This window comes from Kwoniella shandongensis, chromosome 4 (genome assembly GCF_008629635.2).
Source record: "Kwoniella shandongensis chromosome 4, complete sequence".
Classification (NCBI taxonomy): domain Eukaryota; kingdom Fungi; phylum Basidiomycota; class Tremellomycetes; order Tremellales; family Cryptococcaceae; genus Kwoniella; species Kwoniella shandongensis.
This window is the reverse complement of record NC_089290.1, coordinates 1,609,163-1,625,400: the sequence shown is the minus strand read 5'-3', so window position 1 is coordinate 1,625,400 and position 16,238 is coordinate 1,609,163. Positions and strand designations below refer to the sequence as shown.

At 49.8% G+C, this 16,238-nt stretch overlaps 8 protein-coding genes across 8 annotated transcripts; 4 read left to right on the top strand and 4 right to left on the bottom strand.

Moving 5' to 3' along the window:
• Nucleotides 1–410: 410 nt before the first annotated feature.
• On the bottom strand, nucleotides 411–1,728 carry CI109_102630 (uncharacterized protein; the record flags this gene model as incomplete). The annotated part of the gene is made up of 4 exons (XM_065967169.1): nucleotides 411–742; nucleotides 794–1,079; nucleotides 1,139–1,251; nucleotides 1,467–1,728. The coding sequence occupies 4 exons, from the start codon at nucleotides 1,726–1,728 to the stop codon at nucleotides 411–413; spliced, it is 993 nt and encodes a 330-aa protein (XP_065823241.1).
• Nucleotides 1,729–2,103: 375 nt separating this feature from the next.
• On the bottom strand, nucleotides 2,104–3,699 carry CI109_102629 (uncharacterized protein; the record flags this gene model as incomplete). The annotated part of the gene is made up of 7 exons (XM_032006348.1): nucleotides 2,104–2,130; nucleotides 2,189–2,217; nucleotides 2,289–2,418; nucleotides 2,483–2,770; nucleotides 2,927–3,106; nucleotides 3,330–3,524; nucleotides 3,670–3,699. 7 exons carry the CDS (start codon nucleotides 3,697–3,699, stop codon nucleotides 2,104–2,106), a joined length of 879 nt encoding a protein of 292 aa, XP_031859369.1.
• Nucleotides 3,700–3,941: 242 nt separating this feature from the next.
• Nucleotides 3,942–6,663, top strand: CI109_102628 (uncharacterized protein; the record flags this gene model as incomplete). The annotated part of the gene is made up of 5 exons (XM_032006347.2): nucleotides 3,942–4,021; nucleotides 4,157–4,175; nucleotides 4,226–4,473; nucleotides 4,535–5,919; nucleotides 6,086–6,663. 5 exons carry the CDS (start codon nucleotides 3,942–3,944, stop codon nucleotides 6,661–6,663), a joined length of 2,310 nt encoding a protein of 769 aa, XP_031859368.2.
• Nucleotides 6,664–7,196: 533 nt separating this feature from the next.
• On the bottom strand, nucleotides 7,197–8,382 carry CI109_102627 (uncharacterized protein; the record flags this gene model as incomplete). The annotated part of the gene is made up of 4 exons (XM_032006346.1): nucleotides 7,197–7,312; nucleotides 7,385–7,487; nucleotides 7,641–8,023; nucleotides 8,217–8,382. The coding sequence occupies 4 exons, from the start codon at nucleotides 8,380–8,382 to the stop codon at nucleotides 7,197–7,199; spliced, it is 768 nt and encodes a 255-aa protein (XP_031859367.1).
• Nucleotides 8,383–8,707: 325 nt separating this feature from the next.
• On the top strand, nucleotides 8,708–9,933 carry CI109_102626 (uncharacterized protein; the record flags this gene model as incomplete). The annotated part of the gene is made up of 4 exons (XM_032006345.1): nucleotides 8,708–9,172; nucleotides 9,303–9,655; nucleotides 9,729–9,840; nucleotides 9,898–9,933. The coding sequence occupies 4 exons, from the start codon at nucleotides 8,708–8,710 to the stop codon at nucleotides 9,931–9,933; spliced, it is 966 nt and encodes a 321-aa protein (XP_031859366.1).
• Nucleotides 9,934–10,209: 276 nt separating this feature from the next.
• On the bottom strand, nucleotides 10,210–11,009 carry CI109_102625 (uncharacterized protein; the record flags this gene model as incomplete). Its single annotated transcript, XM_032006344.1, has 5 exons — nucleotides 10,210–10,324; nucleotides 10,446–10,479; nucleotides 10,601–10,754; nucleotides 10,926–10,946; nucleotides 11,007–11,009. The coding sequence occupies 5 exons, from the start codon at nucleotides 11,007–11,009 to the stop codon at nucleotides 10,210–10,212; spliced, it is 327 nt and encodes a 108-aa protein (XP_031859365.1).
• Nucleotides 11,010–11,765: 756 nt separating this feature from the next.
• On the top strand, nucleotides 11,766–12,344 carry CI109_102624 (uncharacterized protein; the record flags this gene model as incomplete). The annotated part of the gene is made up of 4 exons (XM_065967168.1): nucleotides 11,766–11,880; nucleotides 11,984–12,043; nucleotides 12,117–12,191; nucleotides 12,265–12,344. The coding sequence occupies 4 exons, from the start codon at nucleotides 11,766–11,768 to the stop codon at nucleotides 12,342–12,344; spliced, it is 330 nt and encodes a 109-aa protein (XP_065823240.1).
• A 1,116-nt stretch (nucleotides 12,345–13,460) lies between these two features.
• On the top strand, nucleotides 13,461–16,186 carry CI109_102623 (uncharacterized protein; the record flags this gene model as incomplete). Its single annotated transcript, XM_065967167.1, has 12 exons — nucleotides 13,461–13,489; nucleotides 13,610–13,761; nucleotides 13,839–13,946; nucleotides 14,003–14,091; nucleotides 14,150–14,566; nucleotides 14,642–14,831; nucleotides 14,890–14,942; nucleotides 14,996–15,088; nucleotides 15,150–15,333; nucleotides 15,391–15,554; nucleotides 15,612–16,000; nucleotides 16,060–16,186. The coding sequence occupies 12 exons, from the start codon at nucleotides 13,461–13,463 to the stop codon at nucleotides 16,184–16,186; spliced, it is 1,995 nt and encodes a 664-aa protein (XP_065823239.1).
• Between the last annotated feature and the right edge of the window lie 52 nt (nucleotides 16,187–16,238).

Here is a 16,238-nt window from a genome sequence, read left to right as displayed (position 1 = left end):
TTCGGGCACAGTCAATGATCTGGTACGTGTTATACTAATCTCCGTGAGCCAATCGAGTGGATGAGGTGATTGTTGAAGACTTGGTTGAAAGAGAAATGGGATCAGCCGTAGTGATAATAATGTTGACGTTGAATGAACCACAGTGTATTCCGGTAATGCTGAAATGATGAAACGCGCGCATGGACATCTGTATTACGACACGCGACTCTCGACCGTCTGATAACCTGAATGGTGGACGGCCATGTTGTATCACAGCTGGACAATTATGCGTTTGCTGCATACAGCTACAGCGTTGTTCACTTATATGCATATATAGCACAGATTCCAATTTTGAGTCCATTGCGTCTAACTTTTGCACTTCTTCCTTGCTCCCTTTGCTATATTCACCTCCTATTTCCGCGTCTCCTTGCTCACTTCTTCGGACTGACGCTTCTCATACCGGCACTTCTACTCGGACTCCTACTCCTTGAATCTATACTCATACTCCTGCTCCTACTCCTACTCCTGCTTCTACTGGGAGTATATCTCTTCCTTCTTGGTGCTGGTGACCTACTCCTACTAACGCTGGAATACGATCTCGATCTTGATCGTGAATAACTCTTTCCTCTTCCTCTACTCCTACTGCGAGGAGAGAAACTCCTCCTTCCACCTCGAACGTATTCTGGACTGGGTCGACGTGGTGCACCTCTTTCTCCTGGTCTCCTAACAGGGAGGGGACTTCGATCTCTCCTGGGTCCAGGTCCTCCAGGTCCAGATCCATATCCACCTCGTCCACCATATCCACCACCACCACCTCGGGGTCCACCACCGTATCCTCCCCCTCTACCACCACCCGAAGGGATGTATGTATCCCTTCCTCCGCGGAATCCACCAGGACCACCTCGAGGTGGAGGTGATCGTGAACGGGATAACGATCGTCGTCTATAATTAGAACCTCGTCGACCGACAGGTGAAGGTGAACGAGAATATGTGGGTGATCTTCGACGTCGATAGGCAGGTGATCGAGAACGAGAGATGGAACGAGGTCGTCGACGAACGGGTGATTGGGGTTGAGGAGGTGGTAAAGGATGTTCAGAGATCTGTACACGTTCACGAATAGTCAGCTACTGCTTGAGACAATCTGGAAGTAGTAGCTCACCTGGACTGATAAGAAGGAACCGTCCAATTGTCCTCCGTCCATGTGTTTCACAGCCTTTTCAGCTTCGGAAGCTCGGTCAAACTCGATAGCAGCTTTGCCTCTATTCAGGCCGGCTTGACAGAGTAGAAGGTCAGCTAAATGTCGGTGTTGATGTACTACCACGACCATCCCTCTAGCTCCTTCGCCCCACATAAGTTGTAGTACTCTTCTCATACACAGTCTTATCATCTACGCTGTGACGCTTTCGTAAAGCGTCTCGTCCGTAGCTCCTTTGTCTTCCAAATCGCGAACTTTGGAGAGAAGCGGGAAAGGTGAACATGGGACTTACAAACTTTGAACAAGGGCAAATCCAGCCCTGTAATCTTCCCGTACTCTCCAAAGATTTCTTCCAAATGGCCCTTCTGAACATTCTTCGATAATCCCGAAACCACAATCACCCTTGATCCTCCAACACCGACAGCACCACCGGTGCTCGCATCACCATTTCTTGAGGTGGATGTAGTTTTGAGAGGTGATCTTGATCGAGAATGAGAAGGTGAAGGAGAACGTGTGAGTGATTTGGGGGTACGTGATCGACCTCGGTCTGACATCTTAATTATGCTATGATGCTTTTATGTATTTGGTCTTTTGATAAGTTGATCTTGTTGAACATGAAAGGAAGGCAGAATAAAGAGGAAAGTAGGAGAACAGGACGTCACTTCGGTCGAGAGAGGCACAGGTGCCACACACCCTCGGTGATTCGGAGATATGACGTGACACGACCGCGTTATGAGCTTTGTTGATCTCTGCTGATGGCAACGGAGTGCTTCAAATGATACGGCCATTCAGACACAAGCTCATAATGAAACAGGACTGCAGCTGCACAACCACATACACATGCACAAATCCGGGTGTTAGATCTGCATCCCACTGTACTAAAACTGCTACCGTTATACCCCATCCACTGTTTTTTACTATTATTTCCTTTAAGCGTTGAAGGTGAACGAAGCGCCCTGATGCAACAACCACATTAGCCTGGATACCTGTACTCGCGGAATTGCATATACTCACGACCTTGTGGGCAGCTTGACCGGCGGTGGCTGCAAAAGGCAAAGGATGAACATCAGTACAAAGAGTCTGCTTTCGACAACCCATTCACAATCCAACTCACGCTCGTTGAGTCGGGTAGAGTCAATGGCCAAACCGAACGAGGCCTTGACACCAGGTCGGAGAGCCTGGGTGTAACCGAGGACGAGGACACCAGCGTTGTTGATCTTGGCCTTGACGAAGGCGGCGTTGTCCTAAAGGCAAATACATCAGCCCTCAGATTCCAGTATGGCTTTGCGATGTCGCCGCTGCACTCACAAGGTAGGTCTTGGCGCCAACCTCGAGGCTTACACCACCAGTGGTAGACTTGGTGTCGTAGACAGCCTTGGCACCGGCCTCAACGTCCTTGGAGACCTTGTGGTAGTAAGAGGCGGCGAAGGTGGAGAGGTTGCCGAGACCGTGGAGGGTGATGGCGTACTCGGGGGCGGAGAAGCCGACGGCACCGGCGTATCGGGTGATAGCACCGGAGAGGACATCGTAAGAGGCCTCGGCACCGAAGAGGAAACCGTCACGGCCGACAACGGTGTCAGCAGTGAAGGTGGGGCCCTGGGTGTGGTGATCGGGTCATCGAGAGAGCAGTGCAAAGAGAAGGATAGTGCAATGGTACATGGGAGGGTTGACAAAAAGGGGATGGTACGCAAGTAAAGTTGAAACATCAGCGGAAAGTTCTTGAATGCCATGGGCGAATATCGCTAGACTCACCTTGAAAAGGTCAACGGTGGCTCGGGTGTGCAAGCTAGGCTGCTTGTAGATAGCAGTCAAGATAGCAGACTTGGAAGCCTTGGCGGGGTTGAGGGTGGTGGCAAGGTCGAGCTTGAGGCCCTTGGCGATCTGGTTCTCGAGCTCGAGCTGAGTTCGGAGGAGGTTGGTGGTGGTCCAGCCCTGTGATATGAAAGAATGGCGTCAGCGCTGTGCACACGTGCGTTTCGTCTCGTCGAGTCTCCGTTATGCAACGCCTTGGTCTGTGGGCCGCATCACGCTGTCTTCCACGATTACAAAGGGTGGACCGAGCGATGCAAGACACCCTAACCGGACTAGGGCTCGGAGTGTCGGACCGACAATGCTCATGACGCCACCTTTCGCTCCTTCACGACACGAAACTCACCTGGGTGAAGGTCAAGCCGTTCTTGAAGTCAACGTATTTACCCTCAATGTCACCAGAGATGGCGTTGGTCTTGTCATCCTTGATACCGGCGACCTTGAAGGCGACGTTGGAAGGAGTGAGGGTCTTGACCTCGAGGGAAGTACCTTGGATGGGGTAGTCCTTAAGGAGGAGGTCGGAGGAGGACTTGCCGAGGTCCTGTTGAGGGTGAAGAAAGGTGAGACGTGTCAGCGAGGAGTCTTGTGAAGCAGGGAAGAGATGCAAAGGTGGATGGAAGACTGTCTCGAAGTGGATGGGGCAAAGACGCGTAAAGATGGGGGAGTAGTCGAGAATGGCGACATACCTTCCAAGAGGGGGGAACAGCTTGAGACATTATGACTGGATGTGGTACAGTACGGTTAGTCACTGATCCATCCATCTACACGTCTACTGTATCTACTCACATGAAAGTAGATTACGTGCGAGTAAAGGTTTTAGAGAGTGAGAGTGAGAGAATGGAGATCAACAAATCAAAGATGAGATGGAATGAAATGGAATGGGCGAATAGTAGACGGTACACATCACGACCTCGGCACTACCACCCACCCACTAAGTGCAAGGGAGATGACGGAATACATGCTGCTACTACCCATCTCTCCTGTCCGGTTATTCCCGCTGCATAACGGCAGTGTGGCACTTGCGAAACAACTACAAAGGTACGCTCGGTTAAAGCACTGTCAGGGTGAAGTCACGTGATATCACAGATGATGTACTAGACAGTAGATCGCGTCAGTAGAGAATTGCGGTAACTGAATGAATGGTTGGAACTGACTTTTGCGTGGTTGTCACAGCAGTGCAGAGCTCGTTTCAGTACGTACTCGCTTTAGAAACGTTGACAAGCACAATATGTCGGTGGACAGCTTTATCATAGACATTTAACACTGCGTTTTTTGGCACACTTCGTCTTCTTCATTGGGTACTTGGTTGCGACGAGCTCCGGGCTGGCAAATATGAACCCAAATCAAAAAGGCAAAAGCACCCATTGGCGTGCTCACCAGCCACGCGCAGATGGCATAAATGGTAGAGCTCGGGATGATGGACAGGGAACCGGTACAGAGTCAGAAGCAGAGGGGAGCAGTAGCGCTCGAGGATGGTCTGATGTCGGATGGTATGTCTTCTGTTTCTTGAGCAGTTAGATCACAGATTAACGTATCTCTTACTATTCACAGGAGTCACTCTCCCGCTGATACCCATGCTCGACCATCCCTGTCCTCGAGCGATGAGCAACTACCACCTGCATCCATAACAACGGACAACATGGGCAAAGCGTATGACGCATCAACGTCGATGGCCGTACCGCATCGCAGAGCTGCAACGCTTAACCGACCACTAGGATCGATCCACACAGCCGGATCTACGATTGATCTGGATTCCCTCAACAACCCTAACTCATCCTCATTCCCTCAGGGTACGATACTCAACATGGATCAGTACGCCTCTCCTTCTTCTTTACCAATGGGCTATGGCGGATCTCCTGGACCATCGCATATACCTGGCGTCATCGGAGGAAGCGGCTCGACCTACACTGCCGGCGGTAACAACGGCTATGCTCGCTCAAGACGAAGATCTGCCTCCCAACATGATCATGAATCAGATGACGAAGATAGCTACCTCGGGGGAGTCAATGGGTCCGGTTTGCCGGGCAGTACGACGAAGGGGAAATCTAAGAAGCGGAATAGAGGAAGTTCTTTCTCGTATCTACCTTTCCATCGACGAGGTCGAAGAGGTTCTGCAGGCTGGCCATGGCCATTACGGCTTCTATCCGGTGGAGGAGGAGGAGGAGGAGGCGGGACAAAGAAGTCTTCCGCTGCTCGACGTTGGGGTCTACCCTTGCTTCTTTTACTGAGCTTGGTGTATGGCTTCATATGGTGGAAACGGAAATATCAACTCCAAGTTGAATTCTCTATCTTCTCTCGACAATGGATCCGAAAAGAAATTGACGAAATCGAACCTTTACGAGGTTGTTTCTCTCCTTCTCTCCTGTCACCAGAATACAACCTCACGAAACATAACGCTCCCAAACGACATTTGCTTTCACCCGGTATCTCGCTCAAACGTGGCATGTCATGTTACGATTTTTCCTCCACAATCCAACCTATCCCCGGTGTACCTCTCGAACCAGTCATATATCATACGTATTGGCGATCCGATCTGATCCCTTTTGGCGAAAGACAACAAGCTACTTTCCTATCTTTCCTAGCTACACAACCGCTCACTCATTCGAAAATGATCCTATGGACGAACGGGGCGGATGTCGTGTCGAACAATCCTTTTGTCAAACCATACCTTGATAAATGGGGAGAATATATCCAAGTGAAACAGGTGGATATGGACCAGTGGACACGAGGGACAGAACTACAAGGTGTGATCGGCAGTTTGGGCGGTTCTCGTCAAGGTGGACTGTTCGATGAGAGAGGATGGGTAGATGGAGATGCGATCAGGTTGTTGGTATTGTGGCATTTTGGAGGAATATGGATGGATATGGATCAGGTCTTGACGAGAGATCTACATCCTTTGACGGAGAGCGAGTGGGTCACCCAATGGGACTGTTATGGTGAGTGCGATGGCGTTGTTGAATACAATGCGACGGTGGAGCGCATGCCACTATTCTGTCTCCTCGCTTGACCACTTTGCTTCTTTTACTCTTTCTGCTCTTTCGCATCCAGCTACATCTTGCTTCGTGTTCGCCTTGCGCCTTGCTGACATATCGAAACTCGCAGACAAACCCTACTTCAGTCTTAATGGTGCACTTATGCATTTCGAAAAACACTCTCCGTACCTATGCGAAGCCTTCCACATCATGTCCTCTTCCCCACTTCCTAAACCCAACACCTTCACATGGGGCTCACACCTCTACTCGAAACTCCACCGACGATTAATCGCGGCGCACATCAAACCCTTCAGCGTCCTACCTTGGTGTTTCTCGGATCCGAGGAACTGTAGATTGGATAACAGGTTTCCTGATCCTTTCGACTCTGATCCGAAAGATTTCGCGGGCACACCTTGGGACGCGGACTCGGACGCAGGGAAGAGTGGAAGGGAAGTTTTGGAAGCTAAGGTGGGAGATATTTGGTCAATCCATTTACATAATCAATGGCAAAAAGCTTTCCCGAAAGGGGGTTGGATCGAAAGGTTGTTGGAAGGATATAAAGGACAGTTGGAAGTTTTGGAGACGTATGCGAGAGTCAAGGGGTTGATAAAAACCGATGGGGAGATAAGATTGGAGCGAAGGGGTCTCATCGCGGAGGAGGAGCAAGCGGAGAGTGATGAGACAGCGATCAGGGGAGTTGACACTTGAGTTGAGAAGGAAGTGTGTGGATTGGTTTGAGTGAGAGGTCGGTTAGAAAGTGGTGCGTGTAGCAGATGAGTGGATTGTAGGGGGCAGTGATAGAGACAACAGGTAGTTGGCAAGTGGAGGATCAGCAGCTCAACATCGGGCGAGCCATTAGATGGGAGACTTGTTGTACGATGATATAGGAACAGCATATATATAGCATACTCGTATACCGATATCAAAAGGGTCTCGGCGTAGTATCACACAATAACGCAGGGGCATGTCATAGGCATACGATATAGAGCTCGGGTTGAGCAAACGACGATGTCATGTGGTTCATTTCCTCTCATTTCTCATACCCATCTAGACTACAAATCCTATATGTAATGCGTTATTCTCATGCTCTCTCTCTCTCTTTCTTGTCTATTACACCGCTCTGCTTTGTCCTAATCCGCAACACAGCTTCATTTCTTCCCTGCTCTATCCTATGAGAAAAGGTGCGATCGAACTCGATTTCCGCCTTCCCAGTCCGTACGTATCGTCTCGGCCCCACCTCACTAAGGAAGTTTGTCCCGGACTAAGAAATCGTCATGGGCATATTTGGCGTATTCCGGTCGAGCCAGGCAATTGAGAGCGACCTTGACATCCGTCTTGATATCCTCTACAAGGGCGTCTAATTGCGAGGTAAATAGACATGGTCAGTTCGGTCCGCGTTCGAGATGATACCGAAGCAACGCTTGCGCACCTTTGGAAACGTAGTCCAGTTCTGGTCTGATGTAACCCAGTACAAGGACCGACATGTGATGACCGTAGAAATCGGCTTTGAAAGGGTGCATAATGTGGACCTCCTGCGGACGTCCGGGATTTGGCTATCAGCTAAATGTTCTGAAGACCACGCTCTTGTGCCGTCCCATTACATGATACAGCTCTCGTCTTGCAGCTATTCTGCTAAGAAGACAAAACTCGAGATCCAGGAAGATGGGAGGGCGCCGTCCACTCACCGCTGTGATCTTTTCATTCTTGAAATACGGATTCCACCCTACGCTCATCACCATCGGCCAAACTTTTTCATCCTCTTTACTCCATCTCTGCGCCTTATTTTCAGGTGGATACGGAGCCGTAACAGATGGCAAAGCCTCCAGCGCATCTTGCGATAATCTCTCCACTTCTGCTGGAGATACAGCGTGAGGCGCATGAGGTACCGGAGGAGGTCCGAGTGTGCTTGAGCTGGTGAGTGAAGGAGTGGTGGGACGTGAGGTGGATGGGGAAGGGTGAGCGGTAGGTAAGGGCGTTGAGAAGGAAGGGTGGATACGGGCAAAACCGTAGTAGATACCGGTCATTTGGAGATCGTTAAGCGGTGAAAGCGACTCGTCGGGCAGATTGGCTGAGGAGGTGCGAGCAGAGCAGCGGTGTGCGGTAAATATTGATGAAGATGATGGAGGACATCGTAAGAATTGAAAAGCAACGATGGTCGAGCCAAGCGGAAGGCGTGAGATCAAGGAAGGGTACAAGAAAGACATTCTCATCAGCACACAATCGTCTGCATTCAACTAGTCATACGTTCGTTTCCCACTCACCAGTCGGGATACCCAAGAACCTCGCACCTCTCCCGAAACCTTTCGTGACGCTGCCCTCTAAAAATAATGGATACGGCGTCTCAGGAGCATCAGGTCCTACGATCTGAGGTCGATTGGATCGCGAGACCGGAGCCATAGGTGCAGGGGGTGGCGGAGAAGTTGCCATTTTGGCGGTAAACGTTTAATTTGATTCGAATGATGCGATGATCACTAACTAGCTAGAAGCAGATAAGGGTGAGTGCGATGCGGTCAGTTTATGACTGTGATTTTAGAGAAGTGATGAGAAGGAATGTTCGAGTTTGTAGATATGACCGATATCGACTGGAGCTATAGCAGCTTAATTCGGGTTAGCTTACGCCAGACCGGCGGCTATCTCCGCAATTACTCAACTCAACTCATCACATCATTCTCGGCGATGTTGATCTTTCGGGGCTGAAATTACTTTTCAGTTAACCTATGACCTACGATTCCGTTGTAGAAGGACAAGCACCATGAGGGGAGCTACTACGATCATATCCAGTGCTCGAGGACCGATCACAAAACGACTGTTCTCTTCTACACCCATCAATAGTTCGCGATCGCCTGCACTCACACTTCATTCCGTCTCTCCACTCATCAGACCACATCGTACCTCCACCTCCGGTTCTTCGTCTTCACTTTCGAATTCGCAGGTAACCAGCTCGACGTCAACTCTTACCGGAGTGAAGAGAGAGACCGAATCGAAACCATCTGATTTTCTACTATGGCCAGATTTCTTCACACCGCAGGAATGTAGAGTTCTTCTGGAGATGGCTCTTTGGAAATTGGACAGAGTGGATGTTGCCCGTAAGAGGACGAGAAGAGGTAGGGGATCGAAGAGTGGAGTTGTCACGGGTAGCAAAGAAACGGCCGGGTCGAGCACAAATGATATGGAGGCACTGCAGGATCAGTTCGTCGGTGGATATGGATTTGAAGAGGTGCGTGTGCTTTTGAAATTTTCACCATGACACCCCTTGATGCCCCGTCACTCCTTAAGATGTCGGCATACTAGTAGGGGAACCGCACAAATTAGGGTTGAATCCTAACCATATCCTCCTTTGCACATAGGGCCACTACGACTCTGTCATTCACCAGTATCGCGAGACCCTTCTCTCCTCACTCCCACCCTCGCCCACCTCATCTCCTTCCTTATCCTCGATCCTCACTCGTCTCTATTCGCTCTTACCAGACCTCCCACCGCCTAACCCAGATTCACTACCGCCCCAAGGAACTTCTACTCATCTCTTGCATCTAGCGCCGGAGGGTGAGATACTGGGTCATGTGGATAATCTACAAGCGTCAGGTAGTGTGATTTGTGGTGTTTCGTTAGGTGCAGAGAGAACATTACGTTTGGTCAGAGCGAAGGGAGAGGGAGAAGGGTGGGATGTGAAATTGACTTCGGGGTCTGTATATCTACAACGGTAAGTCATAACGGATGACACACCATTAATCCATTGGAGAAACGGACTGATCAGTTGGCATCAATGACTCTAGCGACTCGATAAGATATGGCTACGAACATTCGATATTGCATAACAATCACGAAGGGTCAGTATGGGATGGAGAGAGACTCAAATCAGGACATAGAATTAGCATAATGATCAGAGTGAGTATGGGCTTCGTGCTGGACCTAAGCCAAATTACTGATGTTCGACTTCAACAGGACGCACCTAGCCAACCTGCCAAGTTGGACGAATGATACCTTGCATCATACACGAACATTGGTTCCCTACTCTGCACACTGCATAACACGCATCGCCATATTCAATACATGTTATAGAAACTCGATATGCATCATACATCTCACCCCTTGACGAAATCACTTCCAACCTCGATCCACTACGATCGTTAATTCCTTCCTTATGATTCCTTGATTGCATACAAATCACCTGCCTCACACACAACATGACTGGATCCTACTGAGTTCGCCGCGTTCGCCCGCTCCAATCGACAGATCTGATCCTCCTGAGACTACTTAGATCACCGCATGTCGGCTGTTTTCAGCGATTTCGCGAACGTAATATGCCGTACTCGCTGCGGCTAGGAGACACACTGTCGTTGGTATCGCCGTTCGAGTTCGGATTGCTCGACTGGGAGGTGATAATCAAACATCAGCTTTCGGTGCTCAGAAGAGATCGCCTCCCACAGGAACACGAGGAGAAGTACAAGAAGTGTAACATATCAGGGCAAGGACAGGATTAGGTGGCTCACCGTAATGTTGGAACAACGAGAACAGCAGAACTCGCTAAATTGTTGAAAACGATGTTAATCAGCAAAGTTGTCCAATCACATTCTTCGATTGTCTATGTAGATCACAATGATCCTGCATAGTCATGGCCCAACATCAAAGGAAGACTCCCACTCACCCGCAGCACCTTCATATCCGTACTCCATCCCATCTCTGATCCTCATCGAGCTGAGGGCCATCACACTTCCAACGCCGAACGAAGCGACGAGAGAAGGGACAGAACCGAAGCGTGTGTATGCGAAGATTCCAGCGACGAGGGATGCGCCTGAGAGCTGCGAGTGGGGGAGTCAAGTCAATGTCTCTGCCGCTTTTTTTAATGACAGACCGGGTCGAATAGCGGGGCGCATCTCTGAAGTGGAATCAAAGTGAGACGTCGAGACTCGGCGGCGAGTAAGAAGTGGTTGAAGGATGATGGTGAGCGGAAGGAGGGGAAATATACTTACACCTGCGATTGGTTTGTGAGACTATGGGACTGTACGTCAGCGAGTATCGAGGTGTGTCCTGACTGTGTTGTGATGACATACCATATTGTGTTGTTTTCGATCTTGTTTAGTGAGTCCAGAAACGAGATGATGTGTAGTTGCGTTGTTGGTTGATGGTCGTTCAAAGAACGAGACAAAGCACGAATAGGTTGATCGGCAAACGTCACCCCGTCACGAGGAGGGACGAGGAGGAAAGAGGGGCACCATGCATCAATTCGGACCGGACCGGCTATAACAAGTTGCGACGAGAGCTGGTACAGTGGCAGTTTATTTTCTGCCTACGTGCCTGGTATTCAGCAAGTTGCCCCGCGGCCGAGCGCTGTTTGACAATCGTAGTGGTGTTTCACACAGAATGGCATTCGTTGTCGACAGGTCGAAGTCAAGACGACGTTATGTCACACATACATACATGCACGTTCTCACTCAATACCAGCCTTGTATGTGACCCCGTCCCGGCTACTGAGGACCCAGACCAACGGAACGGCGTTCATCACATAATGGAGATCTGTCCGATCCTCTCTACTTATCCCATCAGTTGGGATAAGTGTCGCATATCCGCTTTCGAGTGGAGGTGAGGTGGCGAGTACGCACCACTGGTAGTCATCCCAGTCTATGGGATGTGATAGCGACCGATGGCTTATCTTAAATGAGAGCGTGTGCATGAGAAGACGTGCAAAAGATGAATATGATAGTACATCTTCCACTTCTACCTCTTCACACCCAAAAATACATCTTCCGATCGAACGGTCTGAAATACTACAGTATCGTAGCCCTAGAACCACACTGCAATACACAAAAGACATGACGAGATTCTTCTTGGTCGCATATGTACTCGCTTTGGCTATACCGACTACTCTAGGTCGACCGCTTTTCAAGCCAAGAGATCTGGGTTATTCAGTGGACGCGAACTCTCAACGTGAGTGCCAGCGATGACGTTCGACAGCCGCTCTGCTTCGAGAGCTTCGGCGGACTCTGCTAGAGGGGTGGTAGGGGCTGACTCTCTTTGTATGGCTCGGCAGGAGATATTAGGCGGGAAGACATACATGTCCAGGCAGATGAGGACACGCCTACGCCGACCCGTGAGTGACTGACTTGATGAGTCAGTTCTGATGCCCCCAGCTCGAGATGGACTAACATTTCTGACGTCGACAGGACCGACCGAGACGATCGTACATGTTGCTGTCGATATAAGCACGTACAAGAGCCCACATCAAGAACAGACAAGTGGTGAGTCGATCAATGTATCGTGGTCGGATGTAATGACGAAGTGAACGGACTAATATGGGGTATACTGGGATAGACGAACAACGTCTGTCTGTGCTGCGATCACTACGCTCTCTCGCTCCAAAGATCAAGACACCCATCATACATGATCTCTGAGGATATCGCAACTTTTAACGAGATACAGGGTACAAGCAGAAGTCTCTGCGAGAGCAGAGGCTGCCACGTTCCTACACATCGTAGAGAAGGCTAGAAAGGGAGGATGCGCGATGAAAAATGGTCAGTCTGATGAGATAACCAGCAGAAAGTGACGGTGTTGTTGTGTGTAACATTATTCCGTTGTAAAATATTATAGTCACGACCAATAACCAAAGATAGCATAACGTAGTAATCAAAATGTACCCCATACATTTTCATCCCAAGTACATCATGATGTGTTCTGTGCTATATCTGATTGGTGCGATCTCCAATCAACACGGATCACAATGAGCAATCATCGCTTATGACGCTGCTTGGTCAAAGAGATATCGTCATTGAAGCGGGAAAGGCATCGGACTGACCGATAATCCAATAGTGCTGTAGTCCACCATTTGGCTTATAGCGAAACACTTTTTTAACGTATGGCGCAAGATTGGATCTCTACGTCTGCGACTCCCTCAGCATCACTTCTCGCGCAGATTGCGACATGGGCAACCAATTCTTAGCAGGTTCATGTGATTTTAGAAACGTATAAACAATCAGACCGAACGTTGCATCACTTTGCGACTTGGCACCGACAAACTCAATCCCTTGGTAGAGAACCAAATAGTAACAACTTCGTTTGGCACCTTCTTGATAGGAGAAGTGCTAGAGATCGCCAAAGACAGGAAGCACAAGCTGCACGAACGGAAGTCTGGGCGGACGAAGACATGGTCCCCAACTGCTGGTGAGGAAGAGCTGAATTGTGCAATGACAGTTTTTTTTCTTCGACATTGCGGTCACGCAAGGGCAAGATGCAGCACATTTACAGTACCCTCGGCTAGCCTCCATGCATCTTACTTCCATGCTCTCATGATATTCTCGGCTACTAATCAAACCTCTCTTGTAGAAAAGCAATCAAATCGCTCATGGGGCATGTATAAATAGAGTGCCACAAAAAACGTAATCAGCCAGTGGTCGGTGCGTTCAAGTTGTTCCTCCACCGAAGCTGAGATTTCGATGATCCACAACTTAACTATATCCTCCTATCTCTGCTTCTTCTCTTCTACCTTCTTCCATCATTCAACACCTCCAAAAATGGCTCAACAATCACAGCCGTTAAAGATGTATGTGCCCCGTAATCTCTGCCTGAGACCGCTCGAAAGCTGACACGTCCGTTTCGTCTGTCCGAACTCCCTCCACCCCCCCACCCCGTGACTTCCATTACACCTTCCACTTCCTCTTAGCCTCGCAATAGGTTCTCCCCTATCTGCTCTCGAGACGCTCGTTGCCAAGATCACAGCTATCAATGCGAAGCATGGTCCCTTCGATGCTTGTGTGATCATCGGTGATCTCTTCGCGGAAGGAAGTGACGGTAGTGAGGTAGCGGGATTGAACTGTGAGTATCCTTTTTACTAGCTGGTATAAGCCCAGTTAGGCCGCGGAAATGAGCTAATGAATGATACGCATGATTAGTTCCCGTCCCGACATACTTTACTGTGGGCAAATATGCTCTGCCAGAGGATGTCATCAGCAAGATTGAAAAGACTGGTGGAGAAGTCGCGAACAACCTTGTTTTCCTCGGTAAGCTAACATGAAGTTATGGGACTTGACAGCTAGCTGACGCCTCAAATTATCAGGCAAATCAACGGTCCTCACAACTGCTCAAGGTCTGAAGATCGCTTGCGTCGGTGGAAGCTACAACGAAGAGTTGTTTGAGTCCAAAGGGGTATGTAAACACACACAAACGACTACTACAGTTTACACCCACTAACGCACCCGCACAGGAATCGTATGCCCCGCTGATCACCCGCGAGTCTGTCGACTCCATCATCAACCACCCGCTTTTCTCCCAATCGAAAGAGACCGACTCTTTCGCTTCTGCAAGAAACTCCGCATCTGCCCTTCCTCCCGGTTTCCAAGGTGTCGACCTGCTTCTCTTCTCCTCTCCGCCGCCTCACCTTTCTACCCTCTCGCCATCGTTTCCTACTTCAGGTGTGACGCTCGAGACTTCAGCCGCTCCATTGGAGGAGGTAGTGAAGAAGACGAGGCCTAGGTATCTTCTTTGGGGTGATGGAGAAGGGTTCTGGGAGAGGGAGCCTTGGGGATGGACGGGCGCAAGCGGAAAGGAAGAACGATGGACAAGGGCGGTCAAGCTTGGTGCGTTGGGCGGAGAACCGCCAGCAGGAGGGAAGAAAGCAAGAGTGAGTTTACCGTCCTCAGCCGTAGTGTCAGTATAGACAGTAATAAGCTGAGCTGATAATATCTTTTCCTCGCAGTGGTTCTACGCCTTTACACTCCCGCCTCAGACCAACTCGTCTCCGTTACCTGCTCGACCAGCCAATGCGACTCCCAATCCATTTGTCATGCCCTCAAGCACGAGTGGACCATCCAGCGGGAAGAAACGAGCGGCACTTGACGATCAAAATTTCCTCTTCAGCGGACAATCAGCCAAGAAGGGTCGAACAGGTAAGCGGCTCATTTATACGATTTCGCTCGATCGAATAAAGCTGACAGTCCCGAGCAGAAAATGGTGCACCTCCTGACAGTTACGTGTGCAAGATCTGTGCTCAACCTGGGGTGAGTTCAAGTGAAACTGATTTTTCGTGCGGTTTGCTAACGACCAACTGTAGCACTGGATCCAAGACTGCCCTCAGAAATCTGGCAGAGATACGAAGGACAACTCGAAGCCCCCTCCAGGCTATGTTTGCAAGATCTGTCAATCTGTGAGTCCAATGTTGGAGACTGCTTGTCGTAGTTTCAAGCTGATCCGCCCCCTCACTTCAGCCCGACCACTTCATCCGCGAATGTCCAGTAAAAGATGAACAGCCACGAGGGCCTAAACCTCCACCCCAAGGATACGTTTGTCGAGCTTGCGGATTGGAGAATGCGCACTATATCCGAGAATGCCCAGTCGTCGTCGAACGAGAAGAAGAGAAGAGTAAGCGCAAGGAATTAGGACCGGCAGAATGTGAGTCATGTCGCAATACGTATCGTATGTCTGGCAGTTGCTGATCCTCGTTGTTAGGCTGGTTCTGCTTGAGTAACCCTAAGGTCACCAAGCACCTCATCGTTGCTATCGGGTCTGAGACCTATGTGACACTGCCGAAGGGTCAATTGATACCCACATCTGCCAAACACATCGCCCAAGGAGGATCAAAGCCACTTGTTCCTGGTGGCGGTCACGTTCTGGTAAGCTAGAATGTCACTTCTTGGTGGTTAAAGAGCTAAATGTCAGCCGTTGGTCAGATCATTCCCATCGCCCATCATCCTACTCTGCTCTCCATCCCTGCCGAAGATGCCATGTCGATTATTTCCGAATTGGAGGGCTTCAAGTCCTCCTTGAGAGCATGCTATGCCTCTTATGGCGCGGTTCCTGTCACCTTCGAAGTCGGACGACTTGCCGGCCGAGGTGGACACGCCCATGTACAAATTGTGCCTGTGCCCAAAGAACTCGCCGAGAAGGTGGAAGAATCGTTCAAGCTTGCGGGGGAGAAACAGGGTATCGACTGGGAGCCGGAGCCTGAGCGAGCGTTGGCACGTGTCGGACCGACGGGCAACTACTTCAAGGTTGAGCTTCCGGATGGAAAGAAGATGGTCCATCTCTTGAAGGGCAACTTTGACCTGCAGTTTGGAAGGTGAGCTAATCGATGTCCATCCAGTGTTGACACAGCTGACGGCGAACACTTGGGTACAGAATTGTCATTGGGAGTCTGCTCGGATTGCAACACCGAATCGACTGGAAGGAATGCTCTCAGAGTGAAGCAGAAGACAAGGACGATGCGCAGAAGTTCAAAAAGGCATTTGCCCCGTTCCACTCGTAGGGGAATGAGAAGTCATTACCATGAGAAATGAGTATCAAAAGAGCAGTACAAA